Source organism: Kryptolebias marmoratus, linkage group LG1 (assembly GCF_001649575.2).
Source record: "Kryptolebias marmoratus isolate JLee-2015 linkage group LG1, ASM164957v2, whole genome shotgun sequence".
NCBI classification, from domain to species: Eukaryota; Metazoa; Chordata; class Actinopteri; order Cyprinodontiformes; family Rivulidae; genus Kryptolebias; species Kryptolebias marmoratus.
Window position 1 is genome coordinate 10,584,230 of NC_051430.1, and position 15,290 is coordinate 10,599,519.

The following is a 15,290-nucleotide window of genomic DNA, read 5'->3' on the forward strand; positions in this document are numbered from 1 at the left end:
CATAGAAAAACTACAACAACTGTCCCATGAATTATACGTCATCGTGATCAGGTGACCCAGCAGGAGCTGTTAGCAGGGCGGTTTTGTTGTGTCGCGTTTTTTCCTTCTTTAGAGTTATTTAATACTGATATTTTGGTTCATTTAATTAAGTATAATGTAAAAGATATGTTGACATTAAGTATAACAAGAAGTTTTTTATGGTTTTATTGTAAACCTTTAAATTATCGCGCCGGGTAGAGCTGCCGCGTCCGGACTGTCGCAGACATGAGTTTGTGGGGAAGTTTCCCTCTTCTTGTTTTACTCCAGTGTTTTTCTGAAACGTCGGGCTCTTTTGTCATCACAGTGGATGTGAGGAAACCAGAAAGAGAGCTGAAGCACTTCTGGAGGAGCACTGGTTTCTGGTGGGTCAAATATAAACAAACCTTTCCCTGTCACTCCCTCACAATCCTCAGTGAATGATGAACACTGCAGTTATTTCAGCCAGAATTCAGTAAAAACAACTTTATGATTATGGGGACATATTAAATATCACAACAGCCAAGTATGTACTGAATCAAAACATTTTTTTAATGTTTTCAGCTAAACTGACTGAGGAAAAAAATGTGTTGGGCTGTACTTTTGTAACCCTTTCATTGTTTTATTTATTTTTTAATGTGTGTAGCCCCCCGCTCCCCCACACCCAGGCTGACCAGTTTGACCTGAGCAAGGACCAGCAGCTGAATCTAGCCTATGTGGGCTCAGTCCCCCACGGAGGGATCCAGCAGGTCAGGATCCACTGGATGTTGGAGCTGGTCACCGCACAGTAAGGCTCCTGGCTACATAAGACCTCTGCAGAGAAATCGTGCAGCTTAGAGCGTCTTTCATCGCGTTAATGACGAGTGACGCCGAGTTACAGCTTTGTGGTTTTCATTGCAGAGATACTGGAGGAAAACCTGAGTATAGCTTCACTAAACTGGACCAGCTGATAGACCTCTTGTGGGTTAATGGCCTCCAGCCAGGTACTTTGCTGCAAACACGCTGTATTTGTTTTTATAATCTTCATGTGTTCATTCCCTCCATTGCATGTTATTGTCACAAACACTTTCACTGAACCTTCAAAGTGTAAAGTGTGTGTTTTTTTTGTCCTGTTACTCTTTCAAGGTTTTGAATTGATGGGCAGCGTTTCAAACTACTTCACTGACTTTGAAAACAAATCGCAAGTGGTCGAATGGAGAAACCTGGTTTATCTGACAGCCAAAAGGTACATTGGTGAGTGATAAACCGTGCAGTCACCATCCTCTTTTTCTGCCTCAGGGATACATCCAACAAAAACACTTTTATTGTTTTACTGTAGACGTTTGAATAACATAATTATCCTAACAGATTCAGCGTTTTGTTTAACACAAAATGATGACCTGTCACACGGATCATGCTTTTATTTAATTTCAGATCGATACGGGCTGGGAAGTGTTTCTCTGTGGAACTTTGAAACGTGGAACGAACCCAACAACCACGACTTTGATAACGTCACCGTGTCAATTCAAGGTAAACCCAGAATAGATGCACATGGCGTTTTAGTGTTCGATCAGTCGTTTGTTTCAGTGGAAGCTGTGTTTTTCAGTACGGTTTTATTTTCTTTGTAACATACTCAAGTGTGATTTTCACTTAAACCCTTAGAGCCATGAATAAACATGGGAAATTAAGTTTGTGACGTCAGAGTTTTACCTTGAAAACTCTCACGTTTTACAGATTTATTATCACCGGACTGACACTGCGGTGCTGTGGCGTGTAAATTCATTGTTCTTTAGGGTTCCTGAACTACTACGACGCCTGTTCGGAGGGGCTGCGAGCTGCCAGCGGACTCCTGAGGTTTGGAGGCCCAGGAGACTCTTGTCATTCGCCGCCCCGCTCCCCGTACTGCTGGGCCATGCTGCAGCACTGCTACAACGGCACCAACTACTTCACGGGAGAGACGGGGGTCAGGATCGACTACATCGCCCTGCACAAGAAGGTGGGTTTCTTCCAAGCGGAGAAGACTAAAACTGATATGAACTAAAGGCTTGTATTCGTTTTTTATCATTCACACGTTTTTATCATTCACACTATTGTTTTCTTAATTTTCCATCCTTTATTTTTTGTCCTGTTGTGGCATCTCAGGCATACCATATAGAGAAGATGGCTGCCTACATGTGCCAGAACAGATTGGCTCTACAATAAGGATATCTCAAGATGAGAATCCCAATTGCATGGATTTAGTAATGAATCTTTGAAACCTGCTTCAGCAGACTTGCCGTTTTTGTCTTCTTATGCTTAGCCATTCTTTTCTACTTTTAGCTACTCTTTTGCTACAGTATCTTTTAGCTAGTGTTCTGCTTTTATCTGTAACAGCTCAGTTTTTGCTTTTTCAACAAATTCCAGCAAAGTCACTGAGCGCTCCTTTAGCCACGCTTCCGTTCTCTAAAATTCCAGGTATAAAGCTCACGCTTCTTATGAATCTGATGGGAGTTTGTTTCCGTCCCTCAGGGAGGAGGTCAGTCTTTGCCCATCCTCCAACAGGAGCTCCAGACAGCAGGGGAGATCCAGGAGCGTTTCCCCGGGTTCTGCAGCCTCCCTCTGTACAACGACGAGGCTGATCCCCTGGTGGGGTGGTCCACGCCTCAAGAGTGGAGGGCGGATGTGACTTACGCTGCGATGGTGGTGAAGGTAAGGTGAAGAAATTAAGATCCAGCTGTGAGTGAATATAAATTAATTTCTATGTGAGGGTGAAGGTCAGGGTGAGCGCCTGTTCTGCTCCTCCGCTCAGGTGATAAAGCAGCACCAGGATCTGCTGCTGGCTGACCCGAACAGCACCGTCAACTACACCCTGCTGAGCAACGACAACGCCTTCCTGAGTTACCACCCGCACCCCTTCACCCAGCGCACGCTGACCGCTCGCTTCCAGGTCAACAACACCCGCCCACCTCACGTCCAGCTCGTCAGGAAGCCCGTCCTCACCGTCATGGGCCTGCTGGCTCTGCTGGGTAGCAGTCTCTAAATGTTAAAACCCTCCAGGTTTTTATTTCTGCCCTAGGAGAGCAGTTTCGGGGCGGAAAAATTGATTTTAGTTCAATCTCGAGCGACTGATGAAGTAGTTCTCATTGTGATCCCAATTCGAGGCGAGACCCAGGTGCCGGCTCAGGTTCTGAACTCAGGAGGGGAACAAGATGGGACGCTGGGAGTTCTGGCCAGCAGCCACAGGCCTGCGGTTCCGGGCGGTTCGGACAGATGGCAGGCAGCGGTTCTGATCTACAACAGCGATGACAACAGCACCTCCAACCACACTGACGAGGTCACTGTCACACTGAAAGGCCTGGCCGAGCAAAAGGGTACGTCTGACAAAAACATGGCAAAAAGGAGGGCCTTTAAATCCCTCTGACTCTGTGTTTAATCGTTTTGTTTGTTGTCCAGATCTTGTGTACGTCACATATTACATGGACAATAATGTAACCAACCCATACCAGCTGTGGCAGAGCATGGGTCGCCCCGACTATCCCACAGCAGAGCAGTTCAGACGCCTCAGGAGCGTGGAGGTAATATTAATACATATGTAAGAAGATAACAATGATGCTTCTATGTTTTATATAATAGAAATCTTTGGTTAGTTATGAAGCTGAAACATAATTCTGATCAAATACAGATGTAATCTGTAGCTTGCCTGGTTTGTGAAGGAACAGCACTGAAGTGAAGTAATTCTGGTTTAAATTCTATAAATTAATCAGTCCATTGGTGTCAGTAATGTGACAACAGATGTGTCATCACTGTGCAAACAGAGCAGCAAATAATCTATAATTTATTGTTTTAAACATTAGCTGTGTTGAAGCTAAAGCCGAATGTCTACAGCTTCATGAGATCATGATCTGGTCGATCAGCTCTGGGGTTTTTTTCTGTTCGGTGCTTTAAGCTGCTGCTGACGTGTCGTTTTCTTTTTGTTTGTTAGGACCCTCGTACTGACGGACCCTTTAAAGCTCCCGTTGGCGACACTTTGACTCTGACTGCCAGACTCCCCGTGCCCTCCGTCCTCCTCATCCACGTCTGCTCCCTGCCCAAAGCCGCACCAGACCAGGTCAGCAGCAAACGTGATAAAATGCATTTAATTGTGTTATGCACGCACAGCAGGGGATCTCCTGAAACAGGAAATACACACATCGAGCATTTACTTTCAGCCTGAAACCTACTGAGTCTGTTCAGTATAAAGTATGGTATATTTATTTACAAGTTAGGGGTCTACATCACTATGTTTCATCCCTGGGTTAGGTCAATGGATTGCGCTTCATCGGCATCACCAAAGGACAAGTCCTTGTTGTCTGGTCTGATCACTGTGTCGATTCAAGGTAGGTGCATGTTTAATGCTCTTCCTAATCAGGACTTTAATTTAAATTCAGCCAGCTTTATTAATTTGATGAAAGGCCAGGTGACAATAAGGAGATTAAGACAGCATCCTTTCCTTATTTTTTGCTTTCCAGATGCATTAAGACATTTGAAGTGGAATTTTCCGCTGATCAGAGGGAATTCAGGAGGATTAATTCACCAGACACCATCTTTACTTTTTATGTGTATTCACCAGGTAACAAATCCTGAAAAATAATTAAAAAACAAGATATTTTTTTGCTTTGCGTTTGCTTTTTTTCCCCCCAAAACAATATTCTATTTCTTTTTTTTTTTTGGAGCAATGATTTCTCCTGTGTGTCCCAGAGCTGATCCCATGTTTCTTGTTTTGTCCTGCAGTGGACCAGGAGGTCGGAGGTCTGTACAGAGTCCGAGCCGTGGACTACTGGGGGAGACCCGGGCCGTACTCACTGCCGGAGAGGTTCTCAGAGGAACAGTAGATCCGACTCACCACATTCGTATTATCTTTAAAAGGCGGTGTAATGTGTAACTTTTTTTGCCCCATCCTGACAGATAACCCATTGTTGATTACAGTTAGCTGACATCCACTCATCCACCCACTTTAAGAAATCAGCAGACTCTCAGTAGGTTTAGGAGCTGGGGAGTTTTTTGGTCATTACTTCTAAATTTCAGTATGACAATTTTTAATCACAGCAGTCAAGCTGGAAAATACACAAGTCATCAGCAAGTTGATGGATCGTATCACAATGCCTCACTGTTGGCACAACTCATGGTAGCACTCACTTCTCTGGATAAATGGTTGTAAGTTGCCTTCTTGTGTAAATAATTGCAACAATTCTGAAACTTTGTGAAAACATTTCATGACACTTATGGTTTTTGTTGTAGCGATGACAAAAAGATTTAATTTGGAAGACTAAAGATCCTAATTATTGTTGGCAAAGTGACCATGATCAAAGATTTTTATTTTTAACTTTTTAGCATTTTGTTTATTATGAGCTCAGTTCTAGAAAGATGAGGATAATGTGTCAAACCTAAAGTGGCTTTCTGAGGGAGGACAATAAATGTCACATGTTGATACAAACAAGGACAACAGGGATCATCTGTATTTATCACACCGCTTCATTATAAACATAAACTTTATAAGTTATGAGTGCATCTGTGGTTGTACAATGCAGAATAAAAGAAGCTAACTTCTTATCTTGTGATTACCAAAATTACTCAAACAATCCAGAGGGGTGTTGTATCGGTCCTGACAGTGAGCACTTCCACAAAAACAGGAGCGCCTGACTGACTGTCATTATTACTCCAGAAAAAAGGAGGAGGAGGAGCAGGAGGAGGTTGGTCATTTCACAGGGAGGAGGGCATCCATCCTCAAACCATTTACTTCAGAATGGTGTCTTCGTTTGCTGCGAAAGTAAAACGGATAAAAGAGCCATGTCACAACATCTGTACTGTGCAACAAGTTTTAGACACTGAACGGATCTGATGTGTTCGAGCACGAAGAGGGTACCTTCTGCCAGCGCCTTAGCAATGCGTGCCTGCTCATCACGGACCTTTTTCTCCTCCTCCTCGATCCTCCTCTCCTCAGCAGCGATGGGTTTCAGGTAATCTGAGAAAATTAAAAAGGTTAGTCTCAAAATGTTACGAAATTTTCATTCTCCAGCTGGATTTCTAAATCACACCTGGATTGATTTTCTAAAATAATCATCTTAAAGAGTTTTACCCACCAAGCTTTGCATGTTAGCACATTCAGTATCTAACCTTAGACCACTCAATCCTCTTTATTAAAAACAAAAACCTGCAGGGTTTTGGGATACATCTGTCAGCTAACATCCAGCTTGAAATTCTTCATTTAGATTTGCTTTAAAAAGGCATTTGACTTAAAATGTCCCTATTTTTAATTAATTTGATTGGGTTAATTTCAGCAATGTGCATCAGGATAGGTAAGTGGAAGTAGACTGCGTAAAAAAAACTCACCATATCTCTTTTTACCATAGAAGATGCCAACAATCAGAGCTGAATACCTGGCTGTCTGTAATGATTAAGAGTCCACAGATTAAAGACAATAATGAAATCTCAAAACATTTAGCTGTTTGTTATCTATGGTGTATGAGGTGACCAGCAGGGGGCACTAATTCTTTTTAAAACAAGAATTAAATTATATATATATTTATATATAAGAAACTACAGGTAAGCTTGACATGACACAAAACTTTAACATAAACCACACAAGGTTTTGTTCTGACAATAATTTAGTTTAGAACAAATTAGCACAGAGTTATTCATATAGTCAGTACTGAATTTAGTATAAAGTATCAGTGCTCGCTCACAGTAAACAAATTGCATTAACATTACACAGCTGCGACATTTAGCCACACAATTGTAATTATTTAGTTTGACTGTTATAAAGCATCGGTAACACTGATCATTTACAGCTCACTGCCAGTGAAAATGTCCCCTAGCTAACAGAGTTAGCAGGTTAGCGTGCTCTAATGCACAGCTGGAAAAACTCAAGTATTTCCGTCGTTTCACAATTAAATGCAAAATAACTGTTTTAAAAATACATCTGTCAACACCAACCTTAATCAAAGGCGACACTGCAACAGGAGGAGCCATCGTTTCTCAGTAGGCAAGCGGATAGCAACAGAGGTCACTTTAGCACCGCGGAGGGAGAGAGGAGACGCTTCTTCTTCGTGGAAGTTTTTACCCGCCGCTCCACTTCCTGCTGTTGAGCTGCTGCCCCCTTCCGGACAAAGACGTGAATACGCTCTGTTCTGATTTCCCACAAGGTGTTCTGACATCATTTTCTTTATATGAGCTTAGTATTTCTGTTTTCGAATTCTCACCGCAGCTAAGCTATTTTACTGTCATGAATGCTATTACTGTAACACTGAGCCTTTTGTTTGTTTACAGCAGTGTGTGGATGTCAGTAAATGACAACCCCCCTTGGTGCGAGGGTGACATGTTTTTTTTCTCATAGTATAGAAATTGTATTTTGTTGCTCATTATAGAGTTACTGAAACAGCCCAAGCATATCTGCCTGGCTTTTTTAGTCTTTCACTTTTCATTTATCTGGACATTTTCGGTCTAATTGAACGGTGACTCCTGTTGTGTTTTACTAAACACTTTTCCTTTACCTCATTGGAGAACATCATGAGAAAAGATGATGGGGTAAATCATGCAAATTTAGGAAAATATAACAGGATATCATGTGGCCAGAAATAGTTTAATGCAAGACTGTAGCAATGAAACCACTTTATTTAAGAAAAATGTCATAAAATAATATACTAATATGTTCTTATTGCATTGTTTACTAATGGGTACACTGTAGCTATATACAAATATAATAAATATATTTAAAAGATTTTTAAGAAAAAGCCATAGAAGTTTAAAATGTTGCTGTAGGTTGTTCAATTGATGTGTTTATGCTCATCCTCCTGCCTTCATATCACTTTAAATGAATAGCTGGTGTCATAACTGTGTGAAAATAACCGAGCATCACTTTGAACAGTGGCAACAAGGAACTGTGGGGAGAAATTATCTCCCATCTTTTCATTAAGATTGTTTCAGTATCAGAGAAGACGTACAGTAAGAAAGAAAAAATCAGTTTCATGATTGGATTTCTTCAAGAATGACACAGTCCTGGTGGCAGCTTGTAGCAGAAGGTCTGATCCTCGGGTCATGCTGGTTCTTCTTTGTTTGTAGCACAAACACAACATTCCTGTTCAGATGCCCTGTTTCTGAATGGATTTCTCCTGATTTCTCCTCCTTGATCTGTTTGAATCTTTGTTGTAATGAGAGTAACCATGACTAAATGTCAGATTAGTTAAAGAAATGCCGTGAAGGACAGAAGGAATAAGGAGAGTGGTGGAGGAAGTTAAAATCATTTCTTATTTCGTTCCTTATGGGGACTAAAAGAGCTGAGACAAATAAAAATGGAGAAGCTCAAAACACAGCAAAAATATCAGAAACACAATGCTGCACGCTTCATTTAGATGGGGCTGCAGAAACATATTCCTGTTTCCATTTGCAGCAAAATGTTGAATATTTTCTTAGACCCTCTGGTGAGAAGATAGTTATTTTTGGCACAACCTGCAGCAGCATCAAAATCAGGTACTCAAACAGACTGAACAAAGGCAGCACCATAATAACTTATTGGACCCCCTTCATACAATCCAAAGATTACAATCATTACAGAGTTTTTGTTCAGTCAGGAACTTCTTCAGCTCTGTTGAAAGTCCATCTGGTGCACAGCAATAAAAGCCTGGTGAAAAATTCCTCCTTCAAATAACAAATTATTTGTTTTTATTCATACTGGAACCAAATAATTTGTTGTTTTAGAATAATTTCATTACATTTACAAGTTTTTACAGAGTGCTGTGTTAGAGCCGAACAGGAGCTCTGAATGTTCACAGTCAAATATAAAGTATGTCTTTTGTTGGCAATTTTTCTTTTTTTTCTGACTGAAGTCAATTTCATCAAATATATAAAAATAAAAGCGATAATTTTAACAATCCTTGTAAAATGTTTTGACTTCAACATGCCAACAGAACAAAACAACTGAACCAAGTTTCCATTCAGATTTTTATTGTCTTATTTCAGATACAAAAAAAAATCTCAAAACAAAACAAAATACAAGCAGACAAGCCTTCCTAAATTCTTTCTGTCAAAAGTTGGAACATATTAAGATCGTCTGAATCTCAGATGCTTTTATTAATCTTTGATTGTTTTGAAGGCTGTAGATTGTTGGATTCTTATGCTCGTTTATATGAGATGTTGACATTTTAACAACAGCCAGATACAGATTTTAGTTAAGTTTTTATTCTACAGTTTTTTTCTGACAGGCTGTGTTTGGACTACCAGAGTTTAAAAAAAATGCTGAAAAATCTAAATAAAAACATGTTTTTTTCAATTTGACACTGCATAAACAATGTTTTTTTTTTATCCTGCAGCAGCAAATGTCCTCCTCAAGAGGTCAGAAAAAATAAATTCTCACAAACATGACGACGGTCAGTGAAGACAGGGAGCAAGTTTATTTGAGTCAAAGTTAACAGACTGCATTCACAGTAAATACTAAATAAAGCACAAAAACAAGAAGCAGCGCCGCTAATTTCCTTTTCAATCTCCTGTGTGAGCTCCGATTTAAAACACCTCAGATGGATTCACAAACAAACTGGTTTCCCAACCCTGGTCCTCGAGGGCCACTATCCTGCAGATTTCACTTGTTTCTCTGCTCCATCACACCTGATTTGAATCAATGGGTGATTAACAGGCTTCTGCAGAACAGGAAGAGGTGATTTAACCACTGAATCAGGTGTGTTGGAGCAGGGAAACAAGTCAAGCATGCAGGATGGTGGCACTCGATGACCAGGATGACCCACCCCTGTTTTAAAGTCTTAAACCAAACAGTAAAAGGCTGATAATATCACAGGTTTCCAGTTTTAGAAAAATTAAAAAAGAATATTTTAGAAAATCTCATTGTGTTTACAAAAAATCCATTGGGTTTTAAGTTACAAACATATCTTCAGCTTCACTGAAGCCACATGATACTTATATGGAGCGAAATATTGACATCCAGGATGCTATAATGTGTTTACTTGAATCAATCAGTGTTCTGTGTGATATACAGTTTCTAAAGGCTGTTTGTATTCATAATTTGAACTTGTTGGACTTTTTCTAATGAATGTTTTTCCTTATTTTGTAGCATAAATGTTTAAATTTGTTACTTACAGATTTATTATTCACTGATAAATAACAGAGATTCTGCCTTTTGTGTAGAAAATCCAACGTGTTAAGAGATCTGTCAACCTTATCTTGTCCTCTCCATACTGTTTTTTTCACCCATGAACTGTCCTTTCCCAATAACTGGCCTGTAAAAGCTGCAGGTAGCTAAATGCTCGTGTGTCTCCTCTGAAAAAGCAGCACAGTTTTACAGTAAACCATATGGAATCTGCACTTTTTATAGAAATCACTGGTGGTTTCCAAGGCAGTGTCCGAGCTTCTTCACTGTCCTCTTTGCGAACCTCACCTTCCCTCGTTTCGTCTGGTGGGCCGTGTACTGATTGGACTTGAGTTTGGAGTAATAGTCGGAGAACTTGTTGAAGAGGATGGAGATAGGCAGGCCGTTGAGGATGATTCCAAAAGAGATGCAAATGAAGGCGAACACTCGACCCAGTATGGTCTCTGGGTACACGTCCCCGTAGCCCACAGTGGAGATGCTCACCTGCAGGGGAGAGAGAGGAGAGCAGTCAGAGCTGATGGGAGTGGAAACCAAAAACAGGAAACACACACAAAAAAAAAAACATGTGGTCTGGTTAAAACCAAAACTTCAACAACAGAGTTTGCATCCTGTCATAACGCTCTATAAAGTGTGAGCTTCTATGACCATGAAAAGCAGGATTTAACTCATTAGACAGCTAATTAATCCTGTGATTACATTATGTGGAAAAGTTTATTTCAACTCATACAATTCAACAGAACCTTCAGATGACAGAGAAGATGAAAAACTACCTGTACTTTTTTCACCCCCTTGTTCAAAGGCAATTACCGGGCAATAGTTTTTTTTGTTTTTGTTTTTTTTTGTTTGGGGGGTGCATGAACCTGGGATATAGTGTGTTCACTCCATTCAGACTGTGTGTCTTCTGGACTTACAGTGGATATAAAAAGTCTACACCGCTGTGAAAATGCAAGGTTTTTGTAATGTAAAAAACTGAAAGAGTCTTCAGGTGTCTGCCAGAAATCAAACCATTTCATTTCAAAGCTTTATTGTAACATATATCCTGTACATTTTAACCAAAGAACAAAAAGACGATTGCTGATTGCATAAGTGTGCACAGCATGACTTTTTGTCAGGGTTCATACTTTGTTTGAAGCACTTTTTGATTTAATTACAAGCTTTGTTTTTCCTGGAAACAAACCTGCCATCAATTAAAGTGACTCTGATTAAGTTAGAATAAAATTCAGCTGTTCCAATGGGCTCTTCGTGACATTTACTCCGTTACATCCAATATCAGAATCAACTGTTCACTGAGAGCTCACAAAACATAAAAAGGATCTCATGCTCGAAGGTGTCACTCAGGAGAAGGTTTTAAAACATTTCCCCTGCATTAGAAATCCAATGAAACATGATGAAAACAGTCATCAAGAAGTGGGGGAAATGAGGCTGTTGAGAGGCTTGCAGCAACACTGAAGGAGCTGCAGGAAGATCTAACAGGTGCTGGTTCTGTCTTACACACGACAACAACCTCCTGTGTTCTCTATGTGTCAGGACTCTGGGGCAGGGAAGCTTTTTCTTAGAAAGTAAAAACATCCAGGCCCAGATAAATATTGGAAAACATATATCAAGTCTTCTAAAGGTTTGTGGGAAAATACGTTTTGGTCTGAATTTGAACTTTTGGGACACAGTTCAGGAACAAAACTGTGGATCACCAAACGAACACCATCCCCACAGTAAATCACGGTGGTGGCAGCATCATGCTGTGGGGTTGCTTTTCTTCCGCAGGAACTGGGGTTTTAGTCAAGATGGTTGGAGTGATAAATGGTTCCAAATACTTGCTTATTTTGGTCTAAGACCTTCAGGTGTCTGCTAGAAAACTGAAGATTACTCCAAGCGTGCGTCCAAACAAAAAAAATGGCTTCACCAGAAGAAAATGAAAGTTTTGGAATGTCCTAGCCAGAGTTTAGACCTAAACTCGATAGAAAAACTATGTGGTAACCTGAAGAGAGCTGTGCAGAAGACATGTTCATGCCAATAAACTGTGATATATTGTGGATCAGTCATCAGCAATGAGCGCATGAGCACAACGAGCACCCTTCACCACATCCATTAGATTCATTTGCAGGATTATCATTTCCTCCCCCGGATTAGAATAAGATTCTACCACCTGCTCTGTGAGGGAGAGCAGCGATCTGTTAATGGGTTTATTTATGGTAAACAGCCAGGCTCAGAGGTTCAATGAAAGAAAGAAAAAATTTAATTCCTCACATTTTTAAACCAACCCCATAAAACAGGCATGGTAAAAATATTATATAATTAATTTTAAAAAGTAATTTGAATCTTCTCTTTGTCTACATGAGTCACATGCACTGACTTTTGAAAACACACATCAGTAACTCATTTTTGCTGGTCTATTCTTAGTTAATTTGAACGAAGATGCACTTACAGCGGCCCACCACCATGCGTGAGGTATGCTGGTGAAGTTTGTCTGCGGCATGTCGTGCTCCACGGTATAGACGATGGCAGAGAAGCTGAAGATGCCCATAGCGATGAACAGGAAGAGGCAGCCCACCTGCTGGTAGCACTGGCGCAGGGTGAAGCCAAACGCCCTCAGACCCGTGGAGTGACGCGCCAGCTTCAAGATACGGAAGATTCGCATCAGTCTCATGATCCTCAACACCTGCCCCAGCTTTCCCACCTGCCCCACCGCCTGCATGTCGACCTCGTGCTTCATGTAGTTTTTCTCGCTGTCGAAGAACTCCAGGATGGCCTGCAGGTACTGCGGCAGGATGGCGATCAGGTCCACGGTGTTGAGCACACTCCTGCTGAACGCTCTGAGGTCGGGAGTGGATACGAGGCGCAGCAGGTACTCCATGGTGAAGAAGGCGATGCATATGGACTCCACGTATTCACAGTATGTCTTGCCGCTCAACTGACCCGCGTGCGTTTTGTACTGCATCTCCTCCACCGTGTTGAGGGTCATGGCCACCAGGGAGATCAGGACGAACAGACTGGAGGCCACGGCCATCAGCTTGGCCTTGATAGAAGAAAAAGGCTTCTCCATCAAGTTCCAGATGGCTCGTCGCGTCTGGCCCATGAACATGTCATGGAAGAGCTCCTCGTTCTCCTCGATCTCCACCTCGGCCTCCAGCTCCCTCTGGATCTTCAGCTGCTCGTTCAGCTCGTCCTGCCTCTCCTCGAAGGAGATGCGGCAGCAGCGGTTCGTGTTCTTGATCCTCACGCCCCAGTAGTTGATCTCCTCCAGGAAGTTTCGAGGACACAGTTCATCTTTGATACACAGCACGCCCGTCCTGTAGAAGTTGAAGATGCTGTGGAAGACGTCCGGGTTCCTGTCGAAGAAGTACTCGTTGTTGGTCACGATGTAGTCGTCGCACAGGTCCAGCTTCATGTTGTGGTCTGTGTAGGTGGCCAGTCGTCCTATTCTGGTCTTGGGATACTTTGCTGCCATCTTGTAGGCTATCTGGTAGGGTTTTCCCCCTACGTTGATGTTGATCAAATAGTTCTTCCTGGCGGGTGATATCTGCTTAGAGAAGCCACATGGACCACCACCCTCATCGTCTTCTTCCTCATACTCAGAGTAAATGTCGTAGATGTCATGACTCAGCTCCTGCATGGAGTTCCATGTCTTCACGCAGCTTTCCTTGGCTAGTGGGTAAACAACCTCAGAAGGTCTTCGATTAGAATCCAAGTCTGTGACTTTGTAGTTGGGGAAGAGACTCTGCCTCCTGTTCCACAAGTTCCCCGCCTTCTTGGTGCTCCCCATGGTGACAGCCAGTGGACCGCTGTCTAACGCTCCCTCTGCCTAAGTGTGGAGGACACGAGGCGTCCTGCTCATGTCCTCATTAATGTTGCTGACTGAGAGGATCCGCATACTTACAGGGCGTCTAAATATCATTATCCTCTGCTGAGCTGGCTGGCTGACAGGAAGTTAGTTGTGAAGCATATCCCGACAAACAATCCTCGAGTTGAATCTTACAGGCATGAAGTAGCTCATGATCTAAACTTAGTGGATGTTAGGGTTGGGGGAAAATGGGGTAAAACAGAAAAGAAATTCACAGTTTTATGAAACGAAGACATCAATCTTCTGAAATTCCCATGGATTACATTCAAACTCAAAGTAGAAGGAAACAATATTCCACGTCTTTGATTACTTTTACATTTTCTAACAAAAACCCCAACACAGTATGATAGAATTAAAGATTATATACACGGTTTCATTAAAAACAAAGTATTTTATACATATTTTTTTTCTTCTTTTCAATCAGCCTTAAATCGTTATGTAGCTTGTTTCCTTTCTGGGGTGGTTTAAAATTTTTAAGATGAAGGGGAACAAAGGAGAGCTGGATAAGGGGATAAGGGCTTTAAGCATTAGCCTACTTCCCAGTTGGTAGTGGGTGCAGGGTTCTTTAGATGTGAGATTAATCAAAACCTCAAAAACAAATGAAACAAAAGCACCCACTGAAGATCTGCGACACTTTACTAAAAGGTAGGAATAATTTAATCAGGAGGGATTCAACCAAAAAAAGAAAAAATAATGTAGCATAACAAGGCTATTCATTGAATCCTCTTATTGGCCATCAGCATAATGCCATGCACACTTATTCATGCTATAAGGTGACTGGAGGCCATTGCCAACCACCTGCAAAAGGTTAAACAATTAAGGATTCATGTCATTAAAGCTGTCATGGTTAAGTATTCTTGGCAGACTTAAGATAGTCTTATTAGAGTAACATAAAAGGAAGAACTGACCTGACCCTGTCACAGAAAGGGGTTACATCAGTGGGGAAAGGCCCAAAACTTTGTTTTTATATGATACAAATCCAATTTTGAAAAAAGTTGGGATATTGTGTCAAATGTTAAGAAAAACAGATTCCTAAACCCAAATTTTATTCACTAAGAAATTGTAACAGCTGACATCCAGAAGCAGATCATACTCCGAACCCAACAGAACCATGCACTCACCACGTGTCAGGGTCAGACAGATTTGTATATTATATCTATTTGAAAAATATGTAATGCTGAGTTTAGAAGGTACCTCAGAACCAGCTTATTTGAAACTGTTTAATTATTAAATATGAGCCACGTTTCATTGTGAGTGCTGCAGAGCACAGACTGAACCAGAGGGAGAGATGGAGCAATGTCTGATCCTTCCAGCTGGTGGTGCCATCACAGCTTATTGAATGAAAAG

The 15,290-nt window shown here is 41.4% G+C and overlaps 2 protein-coding genes and 1 long non-coding RNA gene across 3 annotated transcripts; 1 reads left to right on the forward strand and 2 right to left on the reverse strand.

The window, feature by feature from the left end:
* Positions 1–54: 54 nt before the first annotated feature.
* idua (alpha-L-iduronidase) lies at positions 55–5,624 on the forward strand. Its single transcript, XM_017414498.3, has 14 exons — positions 55–401; positions 662–802; positions 916–998; positions 1,141–1,248; positions 1,429–1,524; positions 1,788–1,990; positions 2,503–2,682; positions 2,783–2,999; positions 3,135–3,344; positions 3,427–3,548; positions 3,956–4,081; positions 4,273–4,349; positions 4,482–4,582; positions 4,744–5,624. Exons 1-14 carry the CDS (start codon positions 265–267, stop codon positions 4,842–4,844), a joined length of 1,902 nt encoding a protein of 633 aa, XP_017269987.1. The 5' UTR covers positions 55–264; the 3' UTR covers positions 4,845–5,624.
* LOC108234893 lies at positions 5,329–7,099 on the reverse strand. The gene is made up of 4 exons (XR_001808552.3): positions 6,946–7,099; positions 6,343–6,397; positions 5,876–5,974; positions 5,329–5,771 (listed from the first exon to the last, which is right to left on the reverse strand). It is a non-coding gene; the product is annotated as an uncharacterized LOC108234893 (long non-coding RNA).
* Positions 7,100–8,930: 1,831 nt separating this feature from the next.
* LOC108234928 (potassium voltage-gated channel subfamily V member 2-like) lies at positions 8,931–14,222 on the reverse strand. The gene is made up of 2 exons (XM_017414549.3): positions 12,528–14,222; positions 8,931–10,588 (listed from the first exon to the last, which is right to left on the reverse strand). Exons 1-2 carry the CDS (start codon positions 13,863–13,865, stop codon positions 10,334–10,336), a joined length of 1,593 nt encoding a protein of 530 aa, XP_017270038.1. The 5' UTR covers positions 13,866–14,222; the 3' UTR covers positions 8,931–10,333.
* Positions 14,223–15,290: the final 1,068 nt, after the last annotated feature.